Source organism: Gossypium hirsutum, chromosome A12 (genome assembly GCF_007990345.1).
Source record: "Gossypium hirsutum isolate 1008001.06 chromosome A12, Gossypium_hirsutum_v2.1, whole genome shotgun sequence".
NCBI lineage: Eukaryota > Viridiplantae > Streptophyta > Magnoliopsida > Malvales > Malvaceae > Gossypium > Gossypium hirsutum.
Genome location: NC_053435.1, coordinates 103,615,816 through 103,627,335, shown reverse-complemented (window position 1 = coordinate 103,627,335; position 11,520 = coordinate 103,615,816). Strand labels below are relative to the sequence as shown.

The following is an 11,520-nucleotide window of genomic DNA, read 5'->3' as shown; positions in this document are numbered from 1 at the left end:
GATATAAAAAGTCCTAATTGCTGAAATTTTCGAATTTTACTAATATTAGCATCGATTATGGATCAAACGTTTTAACATAAATCTCAAGAAAGCTTGGTTACATGTTGAAAATTTTCTTTATTGTTTCAATAACTCTCCGAATTAACGAAAATCCTTGAAATAATTAGACATAATCGATGGTAACAAAGTATGCTAACAAAGGTTTGGTCTTTGGTTAGTGTTGGGTTCAGCAAATTGATTCTCTCGCCTTTCATATCATTGGCTCTGATCCTACATTCTGTCAATATTTCATTGGCAGCCAAATCCACATTCCACACAATATAAACCAACTTTACTCTTTTTTTTTTCTCTCATCTTCCATGGCGCTGCACTTAGTAGCACTAGCGAAACTCCACTTGTTATCTCCTTCCCATACTGCTTCCCCTTTAATTGCAAGCTTGATTTGCTCCTTCTTGCTCAAGATTTCTTCTAGATTGAGCGTTCTTCGTCGGGTTTACATCGATGTGTTCCATGCAACAAGACTCTTCTTTTTTCAGTTGAGTCAAATAGCCTTGGACGCTGATCACCCAGCTACCAGCAATGGCCACAGATGGCAACGAGCTCTTCGGTTAGTTTGCCAGAGGATAACCCGTGTGAGAAGGTCCCCGCCGGCACAATCTGATGAAGCTAGCTTCCATACTCTCACCATGCTTTCACTTTAAGCTAATCTTAATTTCGGGTGAGAAACTCAAGTTTATACTTTATAATGACCAAAAGTTGTAGTCTAATGTTCTTATGTAAATAATATATCTGGGTTATCTCTTCTTTTTCTTTCTTGATTTATATTTTTTAATCTTAAGATCACAATGTGAACAAAAGTTTGCGTTGCCTTAATCAGTTTATGTTTCTGGATTCTGCATGTCTAAGTGTTCCCACTTCTCATTCCTAATTTGCCTGCAAGCATATGCCTTCTTTACAAAGAAAATTTAAAACTTCTTTAACACAGTTTCTTTTTTTTCAATATAAACCCAAACTAATTCTGGATCTGTTATCAACTTTAAAATCCTTTGCTTTTAAGAGAAAATAAGAATATTAACAGTGATCAAAGCCAAAACCCAAATTTTCATTTCCCAAATTGTAAGGTGTATTACTATGGCTTTGGAAATGGTGGTTTTGGCTACCCTTCTATCCTCCTCGCATGGCATGAGTCCCATTTTAGCTGGTTTGGCATGCTCTTTTCTATTTAAACTCTCTTTGAATTTCAACCTTATTCATCAAGGTTGCATCGATCTATGCCATGGCATTAGGCTTTTAATGTATCAGATGGGTCTAATACCAGCTGTTAGCATCAGCCGCGGATGGCAGCAAACTCTGCATATATGCTACGGCAGAGTAATGAATGCGAGAAGGTCACCTGCAGCTGTTGAGACTAGTCTCCATGCCCTCACTATGCTTTCACTTTGACCACATCAATTGGTCCTTTAATGTAAAGTGGTCACTAAATTTGTCGAGATTAGGATCTATAGGTTTTTAATTTTTCATATGATCCTTTTTTTCGGCATATACTTTTATGGGAATTGCACGTTTTTTAATCCACAACTGCTCAATATTCAACCTTATTAGTGGGAAACAGCTAAAGACATAATTCAGTGCTGCTTCAAGGTTTTTTGGGTTATCCCAGGTGGGTGAGATGTAATGCCAAAATAGCAGTGCCTTCTGCCCATTTGAAGTAGGAAAGAGCCCAAATTAGGAGAAAACAATGAGTCCTTATTTGGTGGTCTAATTCTATTTTAGCATCAGCAGGCTTAAAAGTTTTTAGCCCAATTCTAATGAACCTGCACGAGGTCTGGACCTTCCTAATTTATGCCCCTGCTAACCAATGATGTTTGAATTAGATTAATCCGTTGATTAAACTGATTAGATTGTGATTTGTTGAGATATTGATTTGGAGAATAATATTGAATCGGCAGGATTAAAAATTAGTACAAATCAGTTGAATCGAATTTTTATTATTTTTAATCAAATCAATCAAATTGGTTCAACCCAACAAACCAATAACTAGACCAATTCGACCACATATTTGATTCTAAAAATATTGCAACAAATAAATCATACTTGATACCTTGTAATTAGAGCTTTAAAAATAACTATATAAAACTGTTCATGACTTTTAAAAACTTCTCATTACATAATAATAATTTAGAATTTGTTTTTATATACTGATTCCAAAACTTGTCAATTGTTTATTTTTTTACTTTTTACTATATGTTAAGAAAGATATATCATCCTTCTAATTTTACCTTTTTTTGGAGTTTAATGATAATTGCATGGTTAATAAATGGGATCATTTCTATAATATACTTTTAAAATTTTCATGATAATTAAGTTAATGAGATTTGGTCAGTCAATTAAAACGAGAAATGATGACAACTAGAAGTCCAATAGTACGTACCGCCAACCTTCCATTCAATGACAAAAGTTGTGAGGAAACGAGTATCAATTTTCAACGCACTCTCGCCATTGGGCATCAGCCTCCTTATTTGATGAAATAGACAGTGTCAATGAATTTGTTGACTTGTGATTTAAGGTTAAATTTTGTTATTAGTCCTTATATTAGGACTAACTTGTTGATTTAATCTCTGTACTTTAATTTAATCAAATTTAGGCCCTTTACTTCTTAAATTGATCCATTTTAGTCTCTATTTTTTTGAAATCTGAAATTTTAGTCTTGACCTAACTATGCACGATTAAGTCTATTTGGTTAAATTATGCCAATAATTGTGTATCATGTATAAAGTTGTAGAATTTGGCCTATCTTATCCAATTTGATATTTTTAGTATTTATATTTTTTTGAATTTTGAAATTTTCATATTGACACACACACAAAAAATTATTAAATCCATTAACTAATTTTTTGCGAGTAATATATGAAAATAACAAGCTAACATGATATTATATATGTGACAATATTTTTGTTAGATAAGATTTTGAAAATAACATAATTTAACTTAAAGAATTTAAGGATTGAAATTTCAAAATTAAAAAAAAATCAAAAAATCAAAAAAATTAAATTAAAGCATAAGGATTAAATTCATCACTTACACATAATATATGGACTAATAACAAAATTTATCCTATGTTTTAATATAAAAGGCTGACGAATTCTTGGCTATCTTGATTAGGTATATCGACTTGGAGTACATTAATCATTTTAAAAGAAAATGGTGGGGGAGTAAGGGATAATGGCAGCCCCGAAAGGGGAAATTTTTTTTTGATAAGAGTTAAAAATGTAATTTTATAATTGTATTTTAATATCTTTATGATTTAATATAATAATAAAAAAATGGTAAAAGAATTTTTTCAGTTCTTTTTAATTTTTATCCATTTTGAAAGTGGGTAACTAAGACAATTAATCACGATATTAATGTCTTTCATTAACTGCACATGATTTTTATTGATATAATAATAATTTTAACTTTTAATGTTTACATATTTGTCATTTTTTTCTTAAATTAAAAATGTTCAACAAATTCAACATCAACATTTACATATTAAAGCAACTGTCATGGGATGATTTTGTTAAAATTAGGACTAATTTGATAGAATGTATAAATTTTGAGGGCTAAATTTGTTAATATATTGATTAAGAAAATATACAATTGATGAAAAATATTAACATCGTGATTAATTGTCTTTAATTGTTCATTTTTAAAATTGATAATGATTAAATTGATATGATTTTTTTAAAGGAACTAATTCACTCAATTTTAAGAGGAGGAATAAGAGTTTTTTAAAAAAAAAAAACTAAAGCCAGAATTCCACCATATAAAAATCCTGTCTAAACTTGAATAGGTCCCTCAGAATTTTAAGTAAAATGACCACTTTAAAATAAACTTTATATAAATAGTAGTGAAATAACAGTCAAAAACAAAAGAAAGTAAGTTCAAAGCACCCAATTTTAGTTCAATTCAATAAAGGGAGAGGAATAGGCAAACAAAATATAATAAAAAACAGGAACCTCCAAATCAGATACTTTAGTTGTAGAAAAGTAAGAGTTCAAACGATTACACCACTTTGTTCTTAATTAACACGATTGCTTAACGCGTCTTTTATACAGTCCATATACCTTTACCAAGTAAAAAACAACGACAAAAAAGACAACCCCCTCCATCTTCATTTTGAGTTGTAATTTACCCTCTACGACTACGTCTGTCGTTTATGGTATAGAACCAGCTGGCAGAGCGTATTGGGTCGACTGGGACAATGGCGTAATTATCGTCTCCCTCTCTTTGACTTGACTTGTCAACTTTTTTGTGTTTTGTTTTGCCTGCCCATTCTCATTCTGTCACGTGGCGCATTGGTTTCTCTTGTTTGTGTTTCTCTACCCTTCAGTTTTCCTATTCTAAATAGAAAATTATTAAAATATTTTTTTATATATAAAGTAATAAATATTAATATAAGAGTGTTTATCTTTTTATTTTTAATAAAATAATATTATAACGAAATTTAAACCCGAGGCTGCTGAGTTTTAAGCTTTCAACTTAATAATTTCAATCCAACATCACCTGGTTTTAAATTTTTTTTTTATAAATATAATTTTTGCATAGAATTTTTTTTACACATTTCATAAGTGTGTTATAATCTATTATTACTCAATTAGAATTTTTTTTTAAATTTTCGTAAATTACAACGATCAAACTTTAATAAACTAAAATAAAATGACTAAATTCCGAATATTCATAAAATAAACGAATGAAATTTATGACGTTAATTCATTTAAAATATCACCATAAAATATGCTTAAATATCTGCCAAATCTTATATATACATATATATTATTAAAATCGAAACCTCTCAAGAAATTCCTTTCCATGGAGGTCCTAAAATTTTTGACAAGTGGATAGTTAGTAATTAATTTTTAATACAATGATTTTTAGAAATTTCAAACTACATGTACTTTTCACAAATTATACTTATTTATTTTCGCTTAATTTTTTATTTCATCTTTTTTAATTATTTTTTGGATCGTATTTGATGTTTATTAATTTTTAAATTTATGTTTAATTTAATTATGAAAAGGTTTATTTATAATGTATTAATATTTAGGTAAATAACAAAATTTTCAAATAAAAGAAATTTATCAACCATATATAAATAAATAGGCTTAATATCTCATTTGGTACTTGAGTTTGACAATTTTTTTCTAATTAATGTGGTATTTGTATTATTTTTTTGGTCCAATGTGATACATATATGTGACAAAAGTTATATATTTTGGTTCATAAGGATAAAAATGTCTATTTAAAAATTCAAATTTAAAGAAGTATATTTAATTTTAATCTTCTTGAAGCTTAATTGCATAACCTTCTCTTTTTCTTTTTTTTTCTTTTTGTTCTAAATCGCATAATCTTCGATTTTTCATTAATTAGAAGATATTATAAACTTAAATAAAAATTTCACCATTCTAGTTTAGCAAGTGTCGAATATCACGGCTGTTTCATCTATTGGGGACTAAACATTAATGATAAAACGTTAATAATATTAGCTTTTTTTAATATTAATTTTATTATAAATTTTTATTATATATTTTTTTATATATAGTCTCTCCTCAATATTTAAATAGAAAGCTCAAATTTATTTCTTCTTATATTAATAATAATACCGATACAAATTAAGTTAAGAATAATTCCTCAATAATATTGTATTTTAATTAAGAATAATCGGTCAATAATAATATATTTTGGGGTTGGCAATTTAGATACATTTTATATGTATTGATATTTAGAAAAAAAGGAAAGTAGTAAGTGGAGACGAAAATATCCAAAATGCCCCACTTGCACCTTCTCTTAAAGGGCTTTCCTTGTCTGCTTCCTTACTACGATGCTTTTATTCTCCCCTATTTATGTGCTTTGGAAAGCCTGAATACTTCCCATTCAAGGCCACTGAGAGAAAATCTTTATTGTACTTGTAGTTCTTTTTTTTTTCTTTTTTTTTGGTATTTGAAGTCCTTAACCTAAATTCTCATATAAAACAAAAGAGAAAAACGAATGGGTTGGAACGGAGAAAGACGAAGATATGTGGTAACATTTTTTAGAGTCTTGTTAGTGTTGCTGGCGGTGGTGCAAACGACGGCGTTCCAAGGGGTTAAACTGAAGAAGAAGGAGCATCGGAACGCGTACGCGACGATGATGTACATGGGGACGCCCAGAGATTACGAGTTCTACGTCGCGACACGTGTCTTGATTAGATCCCTTGTTAAGCTCCAAGTGGACGCTGATCTCATCGTCATTGCCTCCCTCGACGTTCCCCTCCGTTGGGTTCGTGCACTGTAAGTCTCCATTAACATTAATGCCCTTTTCTTCTTCTCCTTTGGTTTTCTTTAAGTTTCCTTTGTTTTCTTTAAATGCAATTCAAGTTTTCCTTATTTTTCTTTTATGTTAGAAAAAAACAAATATTATACAGAGCATCATCTTGTTAATGGATGTTAGATGGATAATGGAGATTGGATATCCGAGTTCGGGCACCACAAACGAAAATTTCTTTAATCGATAGAACTTTGTTATTTTATAAGTTGTAACGGTCGGTAGTTTCTTCATTAATTTAGTTAATTAATTAAGACAAATGGTGAAAAAACGAAACGGTATGTTGGTAAGAAATAATGAATCAGATGATTTTTTTTTTTTAATTAAGGAGTTCTTACCGGTCATGGTCAAGTTTAATTGTTTGCTTTCCTTAGATTAGTGCCTTGTGACGTTACCTACTCACGTCAAACCGTCGAACCAAAGAAAAAAAGAAACCTACATGTCAAACCGCGGGTCGAAAACACTGTTGGAAACTGTAACCAGTTTTTGAAACTCAAACAAAGTAGGTTCAAAGGGTCAAGAACCGGTAAGAATTAGGGGACTTGACCCAGACACGTTTACATTTAAGTTACTTTCAGAATCTCGTAGGTGTTTTGTTATTTTCATAATTAGATATAGATTGGAGAAAAATATAAGAAATAGGTTGCCCTCGTTTTAAAAAAAAACAATCAATAAGAATTTTTCACGAATCACATTCTTATTGATTGTATTATAAAATTAAATTTATAATTTAGTAATTAATATTTGTAAAAGAAAATTAAAAGTATTAAAATGAAAAAAGGTATAATTTGAGGGTAATTTTGCATTTAAACCTCATTATAAAAACAAATTTAGACAATGAAATTGATTTTGATTTTCTTTTTCCGTCCTTATCCAAAATCTCAGCAACACAAATAATACAAAAAAACGAGAGAGTACGCTGATAAGAACAGATTGCCCCACATAATCACACCGCCCATTATTATTAAACTAAATTTAATTCGGGTTGATCCACAATATTAAACTAATTAATCACCATGAACCCACTCTCACTTTCGACAAGCACACGAAATGGTCCCAGGTATTGTATTGGTTAAGGAATTAACAGCATGTGAGAGTAGCTTGTTTGATGCACAACTTCTTTCAAAGTATGCCCAGTTATGATTAAATTATGGGAGTGGTCTACTTTACTTTGATCCTTTCAAAAACATCATGTTCAAGGACAAGAACGAAACAATGTTCCTTATTATAATGAGGCTGTTGTTTTTTGTGGCATAGGGAAGAGGAAGATGGAGCAAAGGTAGTGAGGGTGGAGAACCTTAATAACCCTTACAAAGGTCAAGAAAATTTCGATAAGAGATTCAAGTTGACACTGAATAAACTATATGCCTGGAGTTTGGTGGACTATGATAGAGTTGTCATGCTTGACGCTGACAATCTTTTCCTACAGAAAACCGATGAATTGTTCCAATGTGGGCAGTTTTGTGCTGTCTTTATCAACCCCTGCATCTTTCATACTGGCCTCTTTGTGTTGCAGGTAATAATTTCTAGCTCTTTTTCCTCTATGCATGATTCATTTCATTTCAACTATGGTTCCTAAAAGAAATTTATGTGCAGCCATCGCGAGAGGTATTTAAAGACATGGTCCATCAACTAGAAACTGGTAAAGAAAACCCCGATGGTGCTGACCAGGGATTCATTGGTGCTTACTTCCCTGACTTGCTCGACCAGCCCATGTTTCACCCACCATTAAATGGGTCCAACCTATATGGGCAATACAGACTTCCTCTGGGATACCAAATGGATGCTTCTTATTACTGTGAGTGAAAATAGTGAGGATATATTATAGCCTTTATAATGATTCCATGCTTCTGATTTGTGCTGTAAATCTAACCCCCAAAAACAATGTTTTGATTCTTCTGCTGGTCCTCAGATCTTAGACTTCGTTGGAGAGTACCTTGTGGACCCAACAGTGTGATCACTTTCCCTGGTGCACTATGGTTGAAACCATGGTATTGGTGGTCTTGGCCTGTCCTGCCTTTGGGCATTCAATGGCACGAAAATCGTCGTCAAACTCTAGGGTATGCAGCTGAGATGCCGGTTATAATAGTCCAATCGATTATTTTCCTTGGAATATTAGCGATGACACATCTAGCACGCCCCAGCATCTCCAAACTATGCTACCGAAGCTCAGACAAAACCACATCTTTGATCCAAACTGGCCTAAAATTTATGGCAATCTGGTCTATTCTTGCAGCCTATATAGTTCCCTTCGCTATTATTCCTCGCACAATTCACCCATTAGTAGGCTGGACACTGTATTTCCTTGGTTCCACTGCTCTTTCGTCTATAGCAATCAACTCGTTCTTGCTGCCTGCTATCCAAGTCTTCGTTCCTTTGGCTGGGATTTTTGGGTCTCTTCTGGTCATGGCATATCCTTGGTACCCTAATGGAGTTGTAAGAGCTTTAGCTGTTTTCGGCTATGCGTTTTGTTATGCCCCTATTGCTTGGGGTTCGGTGGGTAAGGTCATGGCACGTCTTCAAGTCTCACTTGAAAGGGAACAATTTTTACCAAAATTGGCTGAATCTTCACCAACTTCCGGCTTCAACAAGTTGTATTGAGACTCAGACGTGATACAATGCAAAGGAGACATTTGATTAGATTGTTTTTGTTAATACAATGTTTTGTCATCTAATTAATTTCTTTGATAATCACTATACAATTTTATGTATAAATTTCACTATTTTTCCTCATTTTCAAATGACAATTTCATATTTGATGCACTCAATTTGATTATATCATTAAAAAAAATCTAAAACTAAATTCATTTATATTTTGTTCAAAATTTTCTTATATTTATTTACAATGATATGTAATGTTTAAATTAATTGAGAATGAATGGAATAATCATTTGATATACTGATGGTGAAAATTTTTAATTTTATAAGTGGCATTATTGAGATTTTATCATATATTTTATTTATTTATTCTTAATTACAATTTAAAGACATGACAAAATCTCAACTTCACAATTGAAATTAAAAAAATTTATTTGGTATTATATCAAGTAATTATTCATAAAATTTCCTTTCAAAATATTATTTATAAAATTATGTACGACTAACATATAAGATGAGAACTTTTAATTGAAATGGGTTTGGAGACTTAGAAAAGCATGTGAGTAGACATGTTGTCTTCGATTGGGCTTTGTCCAACCAAATCCCACATCGTCAAACGAATAATCTAGTTGACACACCAAAAGCCCATACAGAATACTCAGGGGCCGTTTCCATCAATCATCATCGAAAAGGAGCGGCAAATGTACGGCGGTGATTTGAGAGAAAACCTGTCGGGACATGGAATATTGCAATCATAATAACCCTGAACAGAACGTTGAAAAGGGCAAACATAGACCAGCAACTGCTTAATCGGGGAACCAACCCTACAATCAAGCCAATCACGTCATAATCAATGACTTTTGGTGTTAGTAATATTATTTATTTCGTATAAATGATGAAATGAAGAAATTATAGAAAAAACATATATGTCCCAGAGTCTGAGCCTTTTTGGCTTTAGCCCTAATAGGGCAAAGACTTTGGTACTCCCAACGTTCGAAAAACACAAGTGGACCCCATTTAGTGGACCATTTTTTTATAAAATAAATTTTTAAGTATTTGAGCCATGCCTAGACCATCATTCTTCATGCACGCCAACACCACCGGACGCTTCACCAAAAGGTCACTGTTTCCTGTTAATTTGTGTTTTGGTTTTAGATTAGTGAGAAGATTAAGTCTAATACTTCATTAATGCATGGTTTATTTTTGGACTGAGCCAAAACTATAAATCCGTAAACTTCATAAGCATATGTATATTATACTATCATGATTGCATGTAGCTCAAATTATGATATTTTATATATTTAAATTTAATTTTTAGTTAATTTATTTTAGTTTGATATAATTTTATTTTGTTTAGTTTTTACAATTTTATTAATTAACTAATTATTTCAATTAAAATATTGATAGAAAACTTTTCTTTACAACATACCTTCAAACGTTAAAAAAAAGTATGTTAGGATGATGAGTTTGAGGTTTTTTTTTTTTAAATTACATAAGTATTTTAAGTGATATAATATATTATTAACAATTTGGATCAATTATCTGTGTTGAGTATAGTGATAAGATATATTGCACTCTTAAAAAGAGAATACAAGTCTCAACTGTAGAAACAATATTGTTGAAAAGGACATCCACAAATCTTGAACATTAACCATAAAATAGACTTAAAGGATAAAAAAATTAATTAAATAAATTAATAACATTATAAAAATAAAAGATAAAATTATCTCAAATTAAAGTATTAAAGTATACTAACTAAATTTAAATTAGTTTTATGTAATATTAAAGTATTATTATAAGGTACACTATCAAGAAAAAAAATTCTACAAACAAAGTTGAAATATGGCATTTTATCGTTTTTATAGAATTTTAACTATATCTGACGGTTCATGGATCAAAGTTCTTAAAATTTAGGAATTTGAAGAAAATAATGAGTGTAATTTGATGCATGTGTCAAAAGGAATTTGAAAATTATCTAATAATTAAATTTGGGTGTAATTATATATATGTAGTATATTTTATCAACCATTATAATTAGTGGATTCTACTGGATTAAGCCTAATTGGGTACACTTTCCAATTCTTAGGTAGAGAGTAATAATTAGAGAAATTATGCAAGTGATAACAAATAATTACATGCAATTCTAATTACTTGTGACATTCCAAACATGCTCGTACATGTTTTCTATTTTAATTTTAAAGTATAATTTTATAATATTTTACTATTTTCATTTGAATAATTTAATAAAATTATTGGTGAGATATAATTTCTTATACATTCTGACCTACTAAATAATGAACTAAATTGTATAGTATTTATTATTAATTATTTGTATTTGGTAAAGGACCAACTGATAGTAACAAGGACTATATGTTTAATGTTAGAGAATAACCCAACAAATATAAAATGTTAAAAGTAATTAGAAAAAAATTACATATCATGTTTATTTTTATTGTTAATTTTATTAGCAGTTATATTGTTAATATACTTTTTTAAATAAACCTATTATATACAATAACTAGATTTTAGGTTTTATTATATTTTTTTATTAATAATTTTCATAATAATTAATATATTTTA

General features: G+C 30.3%; 1 protein-coding gene across 1 annotated transcript; it reads left to right on the top strand.

Moving 5' to 3' along the window:
- Positions 1-5,862: 5,862 nt before the first annotated feature.
- Positions 5,863-9,033, top strand: LOC121211132 (putative glucuronosyltransferase PGSIP8). The gene is made up of 4 exons (XM_041083470.1): positions 5,863-6,308; positions 7,600-7,858; positions 7,939-8,140; positions 8,255-9,033. The coding sequence occupies exons 1-4, from the start codon at positions 6,028-6,030 to the stop codon at positions 8,941-8,943; spliced, it is 1,431 nt and encodes a 476-aa protein (XP_040939404.1). The 5' UTR covers positions 5,863-6,027; the 3' UTR covers positions 8,944-9,033.
- The last annotated feature ends 2,487 nt before the right edge of the window (positions 9,034-11,520 follow it).